Source organism: Populus nigra, chromosome 16 (genome assembly GCF_951802175.1).
Source record: "Populus nigra chromosome 16, ddPopNigr1.1, whole genome shotgun sequence".
Classification (NCBI taxonomy): Eukaryota; Viridiplantae; Streptophyta; class Magnoliopsida; order Malpighiales; family Salicaceae; genus Populus; species Populus nigra.
In genome coordinates this window covers 8,939,570-8,960,877 of record NC_084867.1, presented here as the reverse complement: position 1 = coordinate 8,960,877, position 21,308 = coordinate 8,939,570, and the positions used below count along the sequence as shown (strand labels likewise).

At 30.3% G+C, this 21,308-nt stretch overlaps 2 protein-coding genes across 8 annotated transcripts; both read right to left on the bottom strand.

The window, feature by feature from the left end:
- Positions 1-1,935: 1,935 nt before the first annotated feature.
- LOC133675395 (pentatricopeptide repeat-containing protein At1g74900, mitochondrial) lies at positions 1,936-7,923 on the bottom strand. 7 transcript variants are annotated; one of them, XM_062096745.1, is made up of 6 exons: positions 5,896-7,923; positions 5,565-5,756; positions 4,840-4,949; positions 4,529-4,758; positions 2,980-3,071; positions 1,936-2,280 (listed from the first exon to the last, which is right to left on the bottom strand). In XM_062096745.1, the coding sequence occupies exon 1, from the start codon at positions 7,751-7,753 to the stop codon at positions 6,263-6,265; it is 1,491 nt and encodes a 496-aa protein (XP_061952729.1). In that variant the 5' UTR covers positions 7,754-7,923; the 3' UTR covers positions 1,936-2,280; positions 2,980-3,071; positions 4,529-4,758; positions 4,840-4,949; positions 5,565-5,756; positions 5,896-6,262. The 7 variants fall into 7 exon arrangements, with proteins under 7 accessions (XP_061952729.1, XP_061952730.1, XP_061952731.1 ...); XM_062096746.1 differs by having other exon boundaries at positions 4,840-4,992; positions 5,900-7,923; XM_062096747.1 differs by having other exon boundaries at positions 2,980-3,101; positions 5,900-7,923.
- Positions 7,924-10,111: 2,188 nt separating this feature from the next.
- Positions 10,112-14,846, bottom strand: LOC133675132 (uncharacterized). Its single transcript, XM_062096409.1, has 6 exons — positions 14,152-14,846; positions 13,273-13,324; positions 11,703-11,786; positions 10,948-11,012; positions 10,630-10,788; positions 10,112-10,558 (listed from the first exon to the last, which is right to left on the bottom strand). Exons 1-6 carry the CDS (start codon positions 14,752-14,754, stop codon positions 10,508-10,510), a joined length of 1,014 nt encoding a protein of 337 aa, XP_061952393.1. The 5' UTR covers positions 14,755-14,846; the 3' UTR covers positions 10,112-10,507.
- Between the last annotated feature and the right edge of the window lie 6,462 nt (positions 14,847-21,308).

Here is a 21,308-nt window from a genome sequence, read left to right as displayed (position 1 = left end):
CTCAATTAAACAAAACAAACACAATTAAACACCAATATAATTAAACCAAATCAGTCTTGAATATTATATTCTTCACTAATCCAAGTCAAAGATTAAAATGTCTTTGATGAATCTTCACCAAGACCTTTTTCACCACTAGAAAAAAATATTATCTTCAAGATTTTTTTACCTTGGTGATGTACCTCACCAATAACAAAGTTTTTAACTTAAACTCTTGAAGAATTAAAATTGTTTGAAATGTAGCAACACTTTCTCAAATAGTAGATAATACAACCAAAGCTTATATCTCTATAGATCACTCAATAGCACTTAAAATATATGTGTTTAAATATAGTGAGTGTAAGAATTTTTACTCTTTTACAAGAATATGAAGGTTTTAATACACAAATATGAGTATGATTTAAAATTGATGATTTGAGGTATTTTTTGCTCTTGAAATAGCTTGTATATGATATATATTCAAATTTTATATTTTATTTTGCAATTAGACAAGTTATGTATATGTTTCTTGCAAAAATTAACCGTTTATAGCAGTTATTGTTCTTTTAATAAGTAAAACGGTTGATCAATTCCTACAAATTCTCATATGTTCATTACATATGAACAAGCTGTCGACCGGTTAATTTGGTATTACCAAAAAGTCAACCGGTTCATGTAGAATACTAGATGTATCAGTTTTAATCCCGATAAATTCTTACAATTGTTTTATCACTTCTTTTTAAATGTATGCAAATTGAAGTTTGTGCATTCATTTTAATTTGTCTATCAAGTATGATATAAATATTTACATTTAAGCACTAAAATGAACATTTAAAAACTAAGTTTTCCCTTACTTTATATCTTGAATTTGTTGATTGATTTTTTCATTCAGTACCTCATGCATGTTGAAGTGATTTTCATATAAATTTATTTAAACTTAATTTCATCCAAGCATATCATTAGTTGATTTCTATATAATTGTTATCATTAAAATATATAAAATATTAACATGTGACCCAAAGGTCAGCACAAGAAAAATATTATGGATCCACTAACTAAAAGTTTATCGAGAGAACTTCTGAATAATTCATCAAAGGGAATAGGCTTAAAGCCTTTAAATAATGGTAACCATACCTAGTTGATTATAGATTCCAAGATATAGGTTCAAATAGAAAACTAAGTTATATAACATTTTTTGTAGTACTAGAAAATTATTATTTCCTACTTATTTTTATGTTGAAATAAATGTTCATTATGGCATGATAAGATGTAAGTTGAACTCTTAATGATTTTTATGTCTTGATACACTAAGTGAAGTATAACATAATATTTTTAATGAAAAATCATCTATATAAGTTGAAAAAATTCCATTTCTTTGAGAATTTCGATAAAAATTGAATTCTCTAAAGTATTTATAAATCTAATAGTTATTCGAGGCCAAAATAAATACAACAGTGAGAGCCAAATGAAATATTTAGATAAAGAACTATATGAGTATTATTGATTTGGTTTACACAAAAGTTTGAATAGTTTAAAACATCTCGTTTATTATTTAACAAAATAAATCTAATAGTATTTCACTAAGAAACTACTTATTTTGATTTAGTAATCTACCAAATCTCTCAACAAATCTTTGAATTATTTTCAAGTTAACGAGATAATTTTCAATCATACGAGAAATCTAAAAATTCATATTAATAAATTATTTTAAATAATATAAATAATTAAATTACCACTTCATCCCACTTTAAAAACTCATTTGTTTTCACGTTTATTTGTTTAAAATTTTTTATATATATTTTTAAATAATTTTAATATATTAATATATTTTTAAATTAAAAATACTTAGAAAAACAAACACAGTTACCCTAAATAAGCCATTTTCGTGGCATGGCATCTTTGACACCAAATAACACTGGCAAAAGTTTTACTGTTAAATGAAAAAAAATAAGAAAAAAGTCCAAAAACAACAGGTAATTATAACAAGTTCATACAGAGACAATTTTCAGTTCAAAGACATCGACTAGGTCCAGAAACATTAGCTTTCATCACAAGCAGCTACAATGAAATGCTGGGATTTTCAAAAAGAAAAGATGACATTAATTTATATCCAATTTTCTACCAGGTCTACTAAAACAAAAAATTTCCACCACAATTTAGCACATTATGCACTTCATTTTGGGTCCGTGAAGAAACTGTTGACGAATGATATAACTGTAGGTGGCGCTTCATTCAAACATCCTCATAATAACATTGTCTCTCAGCCAAGTTCCCTGTACTTCCATCAGCCCTGCTGGAACCCTGTTTCAAGAAATAAAAACTAAATGAATATTTTGCTTCAAGCAGAAAAATTGCCTCCCATAACTGCTATGACTGAAGTCATTGAACACTTCAAAGCATAATTCAAGATTAGAAAATTCTTTCCTGAATTCAGTTTTTATATGGGGGGGGTGGGGAACCCTGCTGGGAGTCTAGAACCCAACTCTATTTTAGTATTTCTTGTACTGCATAAATCACATTGGTGTCATAGAAGAAAAGGACAAACTCAGTCTCTTCGCGGCAGGTAATGTCTTTCTAGCATTGATCGATTTGAAACCAAGTTACACCCCCGTATCATATCATCCCACAGAAGCTAACATAGTTGAATCAACATAAAGTTTCCTTTCAAGTCACAGTATACAATCAATGGAAAACTAATGACATGATCTAGCCAAATAAATCCCATAAAATTCACAATAACATCATATCCACAACCCCATCACCTTTCCAATCTCCATGAACCAAAATGAATAATACCCCCTAGCTTGTCTCTAAAGCATTGCCCCTTGCTACAATGATAAACTGATTCATCATTTAACATCAAAGATCAAAAATTGAAAAATTAGAAAGAAAAGGCAAATGTGGTCAAAATTTATCTATAGCAATGCATGGTAGCATATACATGTAGTGATAAAACAAGCATGCTAGCACAAAGATATAAAGGGGAGGGAGAGACATGACCTAGTGGTTGGCATAGACATTGCCAACTAACTGTAAATCACATGTCACTGAACCAACATCAAGTCTTCAACAGTTGTGAATGGATGATACACCTGTGAGCAGAATGCATCAGCGAGATCTACCTATACACAAACAAATATGAAGAAAAAGATTGAAGAATCAATCACAGAACAGAAATGCATCAATCCGGCATACACTAGTTGAGAGTGCACTTCTATGATACCACAAGAAAGTTGAATACCCTCATAGCTCCCATACAAGCAATTTCACATCCAAGACTATTTACAGCTTCCATCACCCTTTCTATCTCATTGCATGACATAATACACTCCATGGCATTGGATTTGGAGATGGGATCAAGTAATACACAATCAAATAGGACATTATCTGCTTCCACCATTTTGTGGAGAAAACCATAGCACTCCTGCACAATCCTTCTAGACAAAAATACCCTTCAATTTCTCTTCTTCTCAACTGACACCAAAGAATTTTTTACAATTTTGGAAGGAACAACAAGGTCTGGTAATTTTTTAGCGTTGAGCAAATACCAAATCCGATGGGATTCATAACTTTATTAACAAGAATGATGACCAGATGAACTCTGCAATCCCAGAATCTCTTTTGCAAAACTGTTTGCCAGTTAGCAATAGCCCATCGAAACCCAATTGAAAGTAAAATTTTGAGGCACAAATCCGTCATGAACTTTCTCAATCAACAACTTCCCTGCCACAGTTGAAAGTAAATTTCTCATAAACATCAAGTTTCTGAATTTGGCAGATAATCCCCACTGGTCATATTCTGAAGAAAAGAAAGGCCATCCCATTTTCAATCTGTCTCACATCAGGAAAATGTTGAATCACAAGACTATGTTTTTCAACTTTGAACATTACAACCATCATCCTTCATTCTTACCATAAACTTTTCACCCACATGACACAATCCCATAATCATCATAAGTTATTGAATTTGGCAGGTAACCTTTTATCATCTACTTCAAACGAATATAGCTCCCTCAACAATATTTTCACACAAAACATGAATCAGAGCATTTTAAATGCCAAGCACTCCTTCCTTCACCATCTGATCCAACAACATCATAGCCATGGATCACAGAGTATAAGTAACAACATCTATATCAAAATGTCTCTTCTTCATTTCCGAAAGGAAATCCCAAGCTTCATAATCCAACCAACTCTAAGTTGTACCCTTTAAGCATTATATTACAACTTGTCAAATTTAGAGTCAAATTCAATCCTCTCCCAACCATCTCTTTTAGCATCTCCAGTGCTTTATTATCATAATCAAACACCATCTGATGCAGTGCACGATGAAGGATTTAACCATCCATTCACAATTACATTATAACTAACACAATCAACCTCAAACCTGTATCTAAAAACCTTAAATGAATTATAATCTATTTCATCTCACTTTGATTTACACACATCAAGAATTGTATTAAAAGGATGCGGGTCAAGAAAACAACTAAATCGATGCCTAGAAAAAAGAAGAATTAGACAGCTTAAAGGGCTCCCCTGATGCAGCATACCTTTCAGCAATGATTGCATAGGTTTTTGTGGGAGAGGCCAAGGGAGGCACAGTGAGTGCACGAAATAGGATCAGAGAACAGGGAAGTCGCAGAGGTGGGCAGAAATGCTGAATTTCTCATTCTGGTTCTCTGGAAAAGAAGATGGATGGCATAACTTCAGGGCTGCTGTTGCAAACAAATTTCCTTAGGACACGTTCAGAATACTTCTCCCTCTTCAGTGTTATCCAAAACTGCAGAAGCACTCCTCTGCTTGGTCAATTTGTTTAAGAGATTAAAAACAAAATAAACATGGTATCGACCAGAAAAATCACCTCCAAAACTGCTGCTTTCCAATTAATTGAACACTTTCTTCAAAGCATAAACCAAAGAAGACAGGAGAATTCTTTTCCAAATCCAAGTCCTTTTAAAATCAAATACAAAGCTGAAACAAAAAACATTGGGGACCAACTCTTTCTTATTGTTCCCTATCAATAAAAGATATGAATTGAAGATGTAAAATCAACACTTTCACGGCATCAATCACATTGGTGTAATAGAAAAATAAGACAAGATCTGTCTCTCCATAGGAGTTAAGGCCTTGCAAGCACTCAAGGTGGAAATTAACAAGAAGTCCTCTCCCTCTCTTTTTTACCTGCTGATTGATAGATTTGAATCCAAGTTTCAACGTATTCTAACATACCATGGAAGCTAACATAATTAAAGTCAACATGAAGTTTCTCTTTAAGTCAAACTATACAAACATAGGAAAAAAGACAGCATCATACAGTTACATGAATCCAAGGAAATTCTCATCAGTAGAACCATGAAAAAAATTTGTATGGAAACCACCATTTGTTATTTGTCACCCACAATGAATATACTACCTAGCTTGTCCAGCACCTTAACTGAATACGGTTTCTAAAACAATCTCATGCCAAGATAACAACAAATTAATCTGTCAAATACTATCAAAGACGAGTTTAACTGGCATAGGACCTTTGATTGACCATGGAGTGTATTTTCATTTCAAGAACTGGGTTTGAAGTGCAAAAAGCACCTTCTAATGTTGCATTTCTTTGGTTTGGAAGTTTCAGTATGTTGTCTGTGGGTTTGTAACAAAGGAAAGCCCCCCCATATGCCATTTGATTAATTAAGTTTCGTGCTGCTTGCCACTCGCTGAGGCCAAGGACAGGGTTGAACCATCATTCCAGGATTTGCAGAACTTCAGTGGAAGTCAACAGAGCATTACCTACATCCGTACATGTATAAGTAATCTAACCATACACAAACAAATATACAGGAACAACAGCAGTCAAGAAAAAGAATAAATCAATCTGGCCAACAATAAAAGAGAACAGCTCCTTACAATAAAACAAAAAATAGAATACCTACTTATCTCCCATAGAAGAAATATCACATTCAAGATTAGGTACTACAGCTTCCATCATCCTCTCTAATTCACTGCATGACATAATCCACTCCCCAGCATTTAATTTGGAGATGGGATCAAATGATACATGACCAAACTGAGCATATTATCCCTGTCCACCTTTTGATGGGAGAGAGACATACACACAAATCTGTTCAAAACACTGGGTTGAAAATAAATGAAAAGTCCAATCCTTCACCATTTTCACAAATAATGAATCAGTTTCCTTCATCTCATATACCAAACAAACAATAATTATTTACAATTTTCAAAGGTGACATGTTGAAGTCCAGTAATTTATTCGCCAATTAAAAGTCTGATGAGCTTCACAACTTTATTTTACGGGTAAGACGGCCACATCTACTCTGCAATCTCAGAATCTCCTTTGCAAAACCTTGATTACCTGTTAACAATAGCCCATTCAAAACCCGATTGAAAGTGAATTTCCGAGGAACAAATCCTCTATCAACCATCTCAATCAACAAGTTTCCAGCCACCAACAAATCATCTGATTTTTTCCTAACAAACATTGCACTTATCAATATATTGTAAGTGTCCAAATTCGGCAAGCAATCCCCACTAGTCATCTTCTGAAACAAGTCCAGCGCTTTGTCAATCTCTCCTTCATCACAAAAGTACCGAATCACAAGATTGTATGTGTGAACATTTGGCTCACAACCATCATCCTTCATTCTTCCCATAAATTCCATTGCCCGCTCCATTTCACCTCTATGACACAGCCCTCTAATAACCAAATTATAAGTTATTGAATTTGGCACATAACCCTTCACCACCATCTCCTCAAAAATGACTATAGCATTATCCACGTTGTCTTTCTTACACAAAACCTGAATGAAGGCATTATAAGTAGCAACGGAAGGAAGCACTCCATTCTTCACCATCGTATCAAAAACCTTTCGAGCTCGGTTAATCTCACCAGCAACACCAAACCCATGAATCACAGTAGTATAAGTAATGACATCAATTTCACAGTCTCTCTTCTTCATTTCCAAAAAGAAATCCCAAGCTTCATTAATCTGACCAGCTCTAAAATACCCTTTAAGCATGGTATTATAACTAGTCAAATTCGGAGTCAATCCTCTCTTAACCATCTCTTTCAACATCTCCAAAGCTTTATTAGTCCTCTTAATCAAACACCAACCATTCACCATCACATTATAACTAACACAATCCGCCCTAAACTTTCCCTTAAAAACCTTAAACAGATTATAAGCCATTTCCACGCGTTTGGACTTGCATAACACATCAAGGATTGTATTAAAAGATTGCAAGTCTTGAAAACAACCAAATTGATGCATAGCCAAGAAAACTCTAACAGCTCTATGGGGTTTACCCGCAGAGGCATACCTTTCAGCAATGATTGCAAAGGTTTTAGGGGTAGGGCCAAGGCGGGCGGAGCGCATACGATAAATTAGGGACCGGAGAGAAGGGGAGTCGCGGAGGCGGGCGGAAATGTCAATGGCGTGGTCGTAGGAGGAGGGGTGGTGGGAGTAGGAAGGATGGTGGGAAAGGAGGTTGAAGAATTGGAGGGCTTTTGGGCCATCGTTCCAAAGGCGTTTAAGGATTGTGTTGACTAATTGTGGGTTCCATTGGATGGTGGGGGAGAGAAGGGTTTGGGCTAATGCTTGTGGGTTTGATGACGTGAGGATTAGGGTGGCTAGAGCGGCGGCTTCAAGTGGTTGTTGAGGTGGTGGTGGAGTGGGGGTGGCGGTGGTGAAGGGGTACGATTTTGGTGGACGAAGATAGAGTAAAAGGGAGGGGTTAGTTCTTTGAGTGAGCATTTTTTGAGTCTGCATGCTCGTGTTTTACTTCAGTGCAGTGACCTATTTATGTGTTCTTGATGAGCAGACTTTGGTGGCAGTGACACAGCTTGAATGTGGCTGGCTGTTAAAAGGCAGGAGAGTTCAGTTGAATGTGGCTGTATAACGTGTTTGTAGCCTTCAGTAGCCAAGACTTGGGCAGGCCGATGAGGGGAAATTTTTTACAGTCTATTCTACTAATATATATATATATATATATATATATATATATATATATATATATATATATATATATATATATATATATTGTTAGAAAATATATTAAAATAATATTTTTTAATTTTTAAAAGATTATTTTTAATATCAATATATAGTAATAATTTAAAAATATCAAAAAAATTATTTTAAAATTAAAAAAATTATTTTTTTAAATGCTTTTGAAACGTAAAAATAAACACGCTATTCCTCTTCTTAAAATATTAAGATACAAATATGGTGATATATGCTAATGTGTGTTTTAGTAAATATAAAAAATAAAAATAAATCATTAACTCAAAAATTGATGTATATTGGATGTTTTTTAAAAAAAATATTAAGATGATGCTATATTAGAGTTTTTTAAAAAAAATATTGAGACAACAACATATTGAATTGTCGCGGATTAATTTGTCAAATCTATGATTCAGTTAATAAGATCAGATTAAGTCTATAAAAAGCAAACCAAAATAAATTATGAAGTCTAATTTCCAATCAACTCAGGTTAACTTGTCAAACTTACAATTCAAATTCTAATATTAAGATAATTTCATAGAAAGCATATCGAAAAAATTACAAAAACCAATTCTCGATCAATTAAATGTTATAGGATGAAATTGAAAATAAATCAATAAAAAAAAAATAAAAAAATAAATTATAAAGTCTAATTTCCAGTTAACTCAGATTAACTTGTAAAATATATAATTCGGAATCTAAGATTAAGATAATCTCATAGAAAGCAAATCGAAAAAATTACAAAAACCAATTCTCAATTAACTAAATATTATAGGATGAAATTGAAAATAAATCAATTAAAAAAATAAAAAAAATAACTTGATTCAATTTAAATTAACCTATTAAATCAACAACTTAAATTATGAGATCAGAATAACTCTATAAAATTAAATCGACAAATATTATGAAACTTAATTTTCAACAAACTTACTAAAATTAAAGAGAAAAATTCATGATACCATAATGATTCTATAAAAAATAAATTTATAATTTTATTAAAAAAAATCCAAATCATGAAGATGCATAAAAAAGTGTTTGATAAATTTAAAAAAAAATGTCATAATGTTATGAAAATCTAAATATAAATTGAATGATATTTAATAAATTGATATTTTTTTATATATATATTTAAGTTATTTAATTTAATTAAAAATTAGAAAAAAAAAACTAAGTAAATAATGGCCTAACACGCATGGACTGGAAAAACAAAAAGCCAAGCTCATGGGCCTTAGGCCAAATGTGCATGGCCTTGACTTTTTTATTATTATTAAAAAATTAAATAACCTATTATCTATTTTTTTAAAAAAAAAATACTTGATGACGTGCCCAATTTCCAACCGAAAGGTGATTCGAAAATTTGGTTGGGATTTTTTGGATTTAAAAAATTATTTTGTAATATATTTTTATTTAAAAAATATATTAAACATCCTTATAATATTAATAAACCAATAAATCATCTCAAAACACCCAAAACATTGTCTAAAATACAAAACCAAATTAAAAAAAAAAGTCATATATTAACCTCAATCTATGTTTTTCAGCAAGATGAAGGACAAAGAATACTTCAAAGAAACCTTTCTTGTTGCATAGGATCATTGATATAAAGTATGATTTTTTTTTTTAAGTTCAGAGACTAAAAAATAAATAAAATAAAGTTTTGGATCAAAACTAGAAGCTCAAAAACTAAAAGGACCATAAAGAAATAAAAATAAAATATGAGGACTAAATAATAACTTTTTCATAAAAATTTTAGACCAGTGACACATATTTTCCTTGTTTTATGCTTTGGTCCTAAATGTTTTAATTGTTTTTTTCTATAACAAATTCTAAGAAATTGATCATCAATTCAGGCATAAAAAAATGCAATCAAGTATGAAAAAAATTCAATAACTAAAATGAAAAAAAAAATAAAAAAATAAAATTAAGCCGCTCCTACCTACAAGAATTTATAAGAGAGCATGCACAGTAAAAAATGCTGAAGTATTTTCCCAACATCGTTTAAATTTTTGGGTTTATTTTTTAATTGTTAATAATGTTAATGTTAATTTTAACAATAATGGCTGATTATTTAGGTGTTTATTATCTTTAAAGATCAATTTGGTCTCATAAATAGAGCAGAATGGGTTATGAAGAATCCAATTCAAATATTAATAGATAAATAAACAAACTGACATCAATTTACAAGTTACATAGCTCCTCCTTGGCCTTTCAGCATACTTGTACAAAAATATTATTGTCCCAGATCATAAAACTCCCATTACTGATCTCTACCAGGATGAATCAAAACTGTCCAGCAATGAAGCTTCACCTGTACTTTCCAGTCCTCTCACCAATTCCTATCATGCTGAAATCCAGAAAACATAAATTATAGATCATGTGCTGGTTTTCACCTATCAACTTGATCATATAGACACTACTCTCCAAGAATTCTTCTTGAACCAGATGGTCAATTGCAGCAACTGATACTGCCTATTCCTTCTCTAGCATTATCACTATGAGACAGTTAGCTTCTTGATCAATCTACACTTTACGAGCACGGTCACGCCAGGAACCTTGCTGCTTTGCAAGTACCTGAAACCATGAGAAGAATTGCTTAGATTTTGCTCTCCGAATCTCTCTCTTTTTCTCAAGAATGAACCCACCTTCTCACTTAGAAGGCTAGAAGCATGGTCGGTGTCTTTGCTCTCGTTTCTATTGTTGTCCATCTCTATCTCATTGTCTGAAGTAACAGATGCCAAAAGTGATGGTGCACCAAACATGGCCTCATCGTGAGCAACTTTGATTTGCTCTTCCCTTCTTGCCTTTATATATTGTCATTATAAAAGTTACATAAAGAAACTACAGAACATATCCATGCTTAAGAGAGAATGACAAGGAAGAAAAACACAGATAATAGGAACCAACACCTATGATCATTAAATACAAGACAAATTGAGTGAGAAACAGCAGCAGATGCCTACCTCCACTGCAGAGAAACGGAAACTCTGGCCTAAGTGCTTGACTAGTGCTGCATCATCTTCCACAGCTAAACAGACACAAATAAACATTTTTATATCAGTTTTAATTATTCTGACCAGGTCCATGGATATCCTGTGTTATAATCTAAGAGTATTCATCGGTCCAGAAAATTTATAACCAATAAAAATGATTTAACTTTAAAATATCAATTTATATTTAGCTGATTTGTGATCATCTCATTTCTCCAACACTATCGCCCCTAATTGCAGAGTGTGTACTTGTAAACAATATTACAAGAACATAAGCATTACAAGTAAATAGACAATCATAGGAATTAATTTTATTTCAGGTATGGTTTCAAACTAATACAGAGGTATGTTCGCAAGTATGACAGTTTGGAATTTATTATTTTTATGTATGCCAATTGAAAGGCATGTTTAATGAGTATATGCAACATACTGGGAGTATCTTGTTTCATTATTTCATAAAGTTCCCCCTTTCGTTTCTTAACCTAACAGTTTTCTGAAAATGAAGTGCACATCTTCTTTCACTGCCAAGTAAAGATAAGCTGCAGGAAGTCAGGAACACAAGATGATAGCAGCAGCAATGAAATGAAATTAGAACAGCAAGCATTTTAGTATCCAAAAAACCTCAACCCATCAGCCAATGTCCGAATAGTGCAAGCAACAAAAGTTGACCACATACAAACAACACCACCCTGTCACTTGGGAAAAAAATGTAGATAAATATATTTAACCTTCAACTTCCTCATCATCAAGTGGGGCATCCTTGTTGAACACAAACCGCTCCCAACCAGATCCCATTCCCTCATCCTTTTTAGCTGCATAAAAATGCAAACGAATATTATATGGAAAATATTTATGAGCATCTATAAAAAGGGCAATATACATAATTTAAAATAGCAATACCACCAAGGAAGAGTGGGAGTTTATCTGGTGAGAAACACAGCAGTGTATCTTCCAACTAGTATGTTCACATGCTTAATAAAACAATGTTTTAAGACTAATCTGGATATAAAATTGCAGTAAGGTTGATATTTACAGAAGTCTAGTAACAACATTCACAAAAGATGGATCAATTATGAATAATATACACTAACAACCAGCCCAACTATAAACAAATTATATTATAATAATTCTACATAAAATTTTACATTTCTATATAAAATGCATTATTAAGAATTACTGAAAGCAACGTGGGAGGAAAATATTTAGGGCCTATTTAGGAGTGTGATAGAAGTTGTTTTTCAAAGTGCTTTTCACTTAGAAATGAATCAAAATAATATTTTTTATTTTTTAAAATTCACTTTTGACATCAACAAATCAAAACGATCAAAAAACACACAAAAAATAATAATTTAAAGCTAAAAAAAAGTTTAAAATTTTTCAAAAGCGTGGCAGGGACTGCAATGCTAAACTGGACCTTATATTGCAAAAGTAGACAAATGCAAAGGCTAGAAGTAGAACTAAATAGAGTGCATGGTAAAATCAAAACACTGGAGTGCAATGAGAAACATGTTAACTAACACTCTTAACCAAAACTGACCAATAACAGTTTCCTACAAAATCAAGCATGAGTGAAAGAATATGATCTCCTTTTGTTCTCAAATTAAAAAACTGTATATTTAAAAAAATTTAAGTGTCTTCCCAATAGCAAAACTAACTTTTTAACTCTCATTTATAATTACACAAGCCCCTTCCAACCTGAAACCTTAACCTTGTCATAAAAGTTAAGATAATTTGTTAATTTTCTATCATGTCTTGCAATTTAGAGCAAAGCCAATAGTTACACGCCACTAGGATACTATTTGATATGCAGATGATAGTGTGACATGTCAGCTTCCTATTTAGTGCAAAGCCACTGGCTACCTGCCGTTATTATATAAGTAGATATGCAGTTGATGCTTTGACATGACATGGTTTGGGTATAACTTAGAATAATTTATGAAGGTGCACTTAGTTTTATTGTTTAAAATCGCGAAAATGTGTTTATCTCTATGTGCTTGTGACAAACATTCTACCAATGAAATATTCAAGTAAACAGTAGTGATACGTACCTAACAGGGGTAGACAAATTCTGCAAATCAAAAGCTTGGCCTAATTTTCCATCGAAATATAAAATTGCTTCATAAATATGAGCTATCATTGCCATTTATTTGTTGTAGTTTCAAACAATTTATTTTTTTCATAGATCCATGAAAATTACACTATTCATGATTGCTAAATAACGCAGGAAGTCCTCAGATCAATTCAGACAGGAAAACGACATGATGATCTCAAATTTCAGCAAAGGATGTGATTGCTTACCAGTTTCATTAAGCTGAAGTTTCATCCTAGCTTTGACTCTTTCAGCTGGTGTCTATTTATCAAGGAAACCCAGTCAACAGCAGAAAGAAATAGATTTGAGCTTCTTAAAGATAGAAGATAGCCAATAGACTCAATTATTAAACCACGTAGGAAAGAAAAATAAAAGATTTTTAGTTAGTAGTTCTTTGAAGTAACTTGGAGATGGAAGCAAGATACACTTTCTTCTTTCCTTACATGGAGCAATTCGGGGGTATTATCTAGTTTCGACTTAATTATACAAAGAGAAGCAGCAGAACTAGTCTTGCTTTCTTGATATTTTCTTAAATCTCTGTTTTTTTTTTCTTTCACCAGTGATATGACAGAGGTTACAACAATTAGCATGTTGGACTATTTTGACCAGTCATCAAGAAATTTCTTCCAATTTTCCCACCCCAGATGCCAAATCCAACACGAACATATTGTTGAGAGTTCAGGGAAACACGATATGTTCCATCTTCTACTGATATATCTTACATTTATGTTCTGATTTTGTTTTAGGCAAGGACAGGCTAGTATCCCTCAAGCATTCAACAGCCTAAACACTGTCTTCCATGTCTTGCAACAAATCAAAAGAAATGAGTGTCTCACCTACGTAATGTTTAGTATTCAAGGTTTGGCAACACAACAGTGCTGGTGTATAATCAATAGTTGGACTAATACTACACAATATCATCATCTTCTCAATTCTAAACTTGAAGTAGAAACCTACTAGTACCCTTCATTTCCATTTTTTTCCACTACGAGTAAATCCTGTAGACTAGCATAGCCTCCAATTAAACTATCAGATTATAAATTCAAAAGCGCTTTTAATTATTTCAAAAAAAAAAAACCCAGCCATACCATTTTCTCATAACCTTCAATCAACCGCGAATAATCAATGCTGCCATTCTTCTCCTTTCCTGCTCTCACCCTTTCCACATCATCACCCCTTCTCTTCTCCGACCTTCTGCCCTCTCGTGGCGATAAACCACGACTTCGGCTTCTTGTCTCCAATCTCCGGTTCCTTCTCCTCTCTCCATCTCTATACCTCTCTCGGCTTCGGCTTCGGCTTCGGCTTCTACGCCTATAATTCCTCTCTCGGCTTTTGCTTCTGCTTCGCTTCCTGTGATTCCTCTCTCTACTTCTCGACCTCGATCGATGCCTATGATGGCCCGATTCTCTTCTGCTTCTCTCTGACGCCTCATCTTTGGGTTTCTTCTTGAGTTTGTTTTGAATTGATTCGAGCTGAGCTTGCCTTTCAAGATTTGAAGCTTGTGTAGGACTAGAGGCTTTAACAAAATTGCTTAAAAAAGAAGCGGTGGAGGAAGGGAGAGCTGAGCCTCTCAGAGGAGGAGCGGCAACGTCCTTATTGGCGGAGAAGCCGAGGCCTTGCTTGAAGCGCGCGGCGCCTTGGCCTTTTCGAGTGAGCTCTTCGTAGTACGCCGCAGCTTTCTCTTCCTCCATTTTGATAGTAGTTGTTTTTGCTCCAGTTATTCGGGGTTCCGGTTTGGGAATGGGAGAGGTAAAGAGGCTGAAGTGCCGGTTAATGGCTGGTTAAAGGGTAAATGTTGTCGTTTAGTTATATTAAGTATATTGGTACGTGCGTGGGTTAATATTAATTTTTTAAAAAAAAATTAAAAATATAAATGATATTTTAAACGTTTTGGATCTGACAACCCAATCAATTTAGATCGTCTTGGATCTAATAATTATGTCAACTCGTGTCTGGATCTAGCACTAAATATGATCGCTAGATCCAAAACCTTTAGGTTTGGCGTGTTTCCTAGACTCAAAACACTTGAGCCTGACGTGATTCATAGATCCAAGGTGCTTTGACCTGGCGTGATTATCAGACCCAGACACAAGTCTGGTATTTATTTAGGCCTGGCATGGGTAAACCCGGGAATTTTTTAAAAAACACAATATTTGAGTTTTAATATTTTATATGAAAAATTAAAAAACAATCTACATTGATATAAGCTAAAAGAGTATTTCAAAAGGTTTTTTTTATCTCATATTGAAAAAACACAACTTTATATATATATATATATATGGACTTCAAAATCTCACATTAGAAAAAAAATTATTCTTTTAGTATTTAAATAGTGAACTTTAATATGAGTTTATAACCAACTAAAAAGAGAGGTTTTTGATTAAGGGAAAAAACACATTTGAAAAAAAAAATTATCGGCTTCTGTTGCGTCACCCGAGTCCCGGGTTGACCCGTCATGCCGGGCTGAGAGTACACTTATAATTGTTGTAAAAACATATTTATTTTTTATTTTTATCTTTGTCTTTTTAACCAAATATATTTTTATCTTTTCTATATTTCTTTATTCTATTTTGAGACATTAACCATGCGCTTCCCTAAAATTCACTCAATTTTTTTATTAATCTCTGATTTTATTGAAGAAATCATCTACAAAATTGTATAAATTAAGATAGTCAAAAGAACAACAAGTCTTTTACATATATAATATTTTCTTTTCATACAACATAATGTATCAATTCAAAAGTTCAAAAGTTTTTTCTTATGATCATATATTTTAAATTTTCGTATATACTAATAGTTATAATGTAGAATAAACTTTTATTGTAACAAACTTTGACAATTAGATCATGCAACATCTCAAATTCAAAAAAGCATGAACCCTTTAAAAAATTGTCCAACACTTGGATAGAAACAGAAAATTAATATTTTCATCCACAATGCATACAAAAAAGGAAAGTTTATTTTTAAAGATTTGAAATAAATCACTTAGAAGTCATTCTTTCCTTTTCCAGTATAACAAATTTATAAAATAAGTTGCACAAAAAAAAGAGTTTGCAATTAAGTTTTAATACATATGAATGAAAAATCCTACTTGAATAAGACAATGTTTATTTTTGCACTCTAATTGTGCTTTTGAAAAAAATTAATTTTTTTGACCCAGATGCTTGGGTCTGACATGATTGCCAAACCCAAAGGGAGTGGGTCTAGGAATCATGTCACACCCAATATACTTGAGTATGTCAACCATGCTTGATTAGACAAATAACAAACAAATAGGACAAGTGTACACTTTAGTTGTCAGGAGAGAGAAAAGAAAGAAAAAACGCAATAATCGATCATTGGCGGCAATCCAATAATTATTTGTCTGCATGTGCTACGCCATATGGGAAAGGGTATGGCTGCGCATTTAAGGAAACAATGGATGATCAGATTTGGCCATCGGAAAGCGTCACACGCGTTCTTAACGGCACGGGCGTCACCCATTCATCTGGGAAGAAAAGAAAAGCCAAAAAAATATCTCGCAAAAAGATGAGAAATTGAAAGTGAAATCATCATTACAATCCACAATAAAATGTCTCTTGATCCATAGTGATTTTCTCATACCGTTTAACTTTTGTTATAACTAGATTTGTGTCCCGAGTTCTGTTTTTTTTTTTTTCAACATAAAAAAAAAAATTATTGTTAAGAAAAATTCAAGACTTGAATTATTAGTTTAATTGGTAATTTAAATAATATAATTATAAAATACAACAATTATCAATAAACTAATAACAAAATAACAATAAATAAAGATAAAAAGAATATGATCTTAGCCTACTAGAATTATCAACAATTCAATGTTGAGTAACCAAACTGAAAAAAACAAAACAAAAAAAAACCCAGTCAAATTGGGTTAACTTGCAAACTTCACAACCATAAATATAAGATTAAGATAATATCATATAAAGAAACACAAGAAAAAAAGTTCAAAAACTAATTCTTAATAAATTAAATGAGAAACATGATAACTCCACATAAAGAAAAATAAAAAGAAAATTTTTTTACCTCAATTTCTAGCAAATAAAATGTTTTAGGATGAAAATTAAAAAAAATATAATTAAAAAAGTTATAAAAAAAAACTCTATATAAACCTACCCAGATCAAGATGTAAAATCTATGATTTAGTCGTGATATCAAAATGACCACTTTTAAAACCAAATTTAATAAAATTATAAAATTTAATTATTGAACAACTTGGGTAGTGCTTTGAGAGTGTGGCGTAGCAATTTGTTAATTTCATATATGTTAATTACAAAAATATCCCAGGTAACCTTCAAATCTACAATAAAATCAAAGTAAAATGATAAAAGAAAAACTTTACTCGTGATTTTCTTTTCACAAGAACTTCTAAAAAATAATATATAAAGAACTATATAATTTTTTTATATGCACACTTAAAATTAAAAATATTTAGTAAAACATAGTTTTATAAGAAAGTTTCCTTTTTCAAAATAAAAAATGGAGAAATAAAACTTTATTCATTCTTGCAATGAATGTAAAAATATTTCTCAGAAAAAAGATGCAAATATTTTCATATAAAAAAGTCAATTATAACATAGGAGTATAACTAAGGATCCCTTAAAAAATAATCTCAATTTATTTTTTTTATTTTAATTATATCTGCATGAATATGAATAAAAATTAAAATTAAAATATAGACATGAATAGAAAACTTATGAATGTTTTGTTTGAAGAAGTCTTTTTTAATATTAGTAGTGATTAAAGAAAGTAAAAATATAGTAAATCATACTCTAAAATCTTTTTTTATTTGTTTTTTTTTATTTTGACCAATTATATTTAGTAATGTAGTTGAAAAATCTTGAAACAAAATCCAAAGAAATGTGGAAAATAGGTGTTAGTCTTTTTTTATATATATAAATGTATTGGTATTACAAAGGAATGACAGTTTTTATAAATAGTTCTTGTCTGAAAGAGGAAAATATAATGCAAGACAATAACCAATGATTTCAAATAAAAAAAAAATAAGAATTTGATTTAATAATTTGATAAATTTTGACATAATCTTACTATTTTCTTGTATTTTAAGTATTTGACTGAGTAATTTAAGAAGCTTGTTTTATATTATTTAAAGTTTTATGTGATATATAAATAGACATAAAATAGAGAAATAGGAGGAACCTATTTAAGAAAACATATTATTGGAAAAAATGCTTTTTGGAGGAGACAAAAGATAATTCAACCAAACAAAGAAAAAATGCATGGATTTTTTTTTGTTTCTTCAGTGCTTTAATATCTTAGTTGGGCCCAAAATACACAGTGAGGCCCAAAATGAAATCAACCATCGTTGTTAGGCCCACTGCATCATTGTGAAATCAATTAAGAGCATTTGATTTTCACTAACAGTACAAATGTCTGCTGAAATAAGGTTAATAATAAAGTGTAAAGCTTGCAACATGAAACTTAGCCCAGATAACAATTCACTAGGAATAGTTCAAGCATACATTGACTTCTTCTTCACAACAGTAAAAGCCTCTTTTTCCAAGAAAACTATTAACAAAAAAAAATACTTATACCAGAAGCAATAGAAAAACATAAATAGAGAGGAAGATGGAATCCTAAACTTGGAATCTTTTATTTTAATATTATTCGGGGTATTTGAGAGTGTGATACATATTGTTTTTTAAAATATTTTTATTTGAAAATACATTGAAATAATATTTTTTTATTTTTAAAAATCATTTTGACATCAACATACTAAAACGATTAAAAAAACATATAAAAAAATTAATTTTAAGTAAAACAAATTTAAATTTTTAAAAAACACGATTTCAACCATATTTCTAAACACACACTTCAATTTATAGAAAATCACCTATAATTATTAGAGTTGTACTACTACAAGACAAAAAAAAATTGCACAAACTTTACTATATTCACCAGCCATTTAACATATATTTTGCCATGGGTTATCATTTTTTTCCAAAACAATATTAGGTATTCATGCTGCTTCAAAGTGTTTTTTTACATAAAAAATTCAAAGTGTAAATTAAAAAGCATATTCATTAATCTAACTAAATAAATAAATAACTATTTATGTAAAAAAAAAAAGTTGCTAACATTAGTCAAGAAACAAACTGCAAAATAAAACATTTATTCGATTGTGTTTACTAAATTTATTTATTTAAATAAATAAAAAGATAAATCCACCCTTAAGAACTCATGACTTAAACGATAAATACAAATAAAATTAACTGGATAAATTCATACTATAAAAAATATTACGCAATGCCGAACACATCAGTACAATATAAGAAATAAATACTTGCCGATATGAAATATATATATATATATATAAGTCTCGAGCAAACCCGACAGCCAACCCAAGTCAACAAATCAAACACATGATTTAGAATGTGAAATTGGGATGACCCCATAAATAAAAAACTGAAAAAATTACCAACAAAAAAATATTTAAAAAACAATACTTTAAAAATGATTAAATTCTACTCGCGTTAATCTTTCAAATATATTTGATTTTCTTCTCTTTTCTATTTTATATATTTGTTTATATATATCTTATCATTATTTTTAACTTAATTTGACACGTAAAATTAAAAAAAAAACAATGAAAAATGTTGAAATGATTAATTGACTAAATTTTTTGAAAAGAAATTTTTTGAAAATATTTATACTTAAAAATAACAAGGGTAAAACAATAAGTTATGACAATGTCTATACTAATTTTTCCTATGTTTTTAATATTTTTATGGGTCATTTCACTTTTTTTTGGATGTTCCATGTTTTATGTTTCTATATTTTATTATAATATTTTTAAGATATCTAATTTATTGGTTTTAAAATTTTATTAATATTTTTTTATTTTTACTTCTTAAAAATTACTTATTTTTTAATACGAGGGGCATTTTTAATCAAAAAAATGATAAATCAAAATATAATAAAATATATATATAAAAGAGTGAAACACTATATATATATATATATATATATATATATATATATATATATATATATATATATATAGTGTCTAATACTTTAAGATAAATAGATTAATTAATCCTATTTTTTTTCTTATCTTAAAGAAAAAATATTTTCAGAATAGATTTATTTCACAAAACTAAAGTAAAGTAACCACTTGTTATTATAGAAAATTGAATCTCAATAAAACAATGAAAAGAGTCCATTCTAATATAGAATTTTACATTTAATACTATTTGAGAATAAATAAGATATATTTTTTTAATTCATCTAGAGTAATGAATCATTTCTTAATTACTTAAATACCTTTATATAGTTTATATTATACCAAATATCTGCTAATTTGTTACCTTAATTAGGACAATGTGTAGTCAAGATCAATGCATGTCACTTCCTATATAAGATAATTTAGTGATCTCAAGTTTAAGGATCACTGACACAACTATCACGTAAGTTTTTTTATAGACACAAATAATCTCTTTATATGAAATTTTTATATGAATCAGTTCAATGTATATGTCATCTCACAAGCGTCTACATATTAGTTATAGGTATTTCTCATATCTCAACTTATACTGTTTTCTTTCGTGAAAGAACAAACATAATATGTATAAAATTTAAAAGTTTTAATTAATATTCAATCTTAATAGAACATTGAGCATAAATATTTAGGAACAATATTCAATCTCATAATGTTGAATCTTGATTTTCTTCTCTTATATATATATATATATATATATATATATATATATATATATATCATTATTTCTAACTTAACTTGACACACAAAATGAAAAAAAAAAAACAATGAAAAATATTTAAATGATTAATTGACTAAATCTATAGAAAAGAAAGTTTTTGAAAATATTTCTACTTAAAAATAAAACAAGGGTAAAAAAATGAATTATGACAATGTCTACACTAATAAAAATAAGTTTTCTACGGCACAAATTTATTAAAGTTTTTCCTATGTTTTTAATATTTTAATGGGTTATTTCATTTTTTTTTGGATGTTCCATGTTTTATGTTTCTATATCTTATTATATTATTTTTAAAATATCTAATTTATTGGTTTTTAAATTTTATTAAGTTTGTTAATATTTTTTTAATTTTTACTTCTTATAAATTACTTATTTTTTTAATACGAGGGGCATTTTTAATCAAAAAGTGATAAGAATATAATAAAATATATATAACAGAATGTGTCGAAGATAAATAGATCAATTAATCCTATTTTTTTCTTATTTTG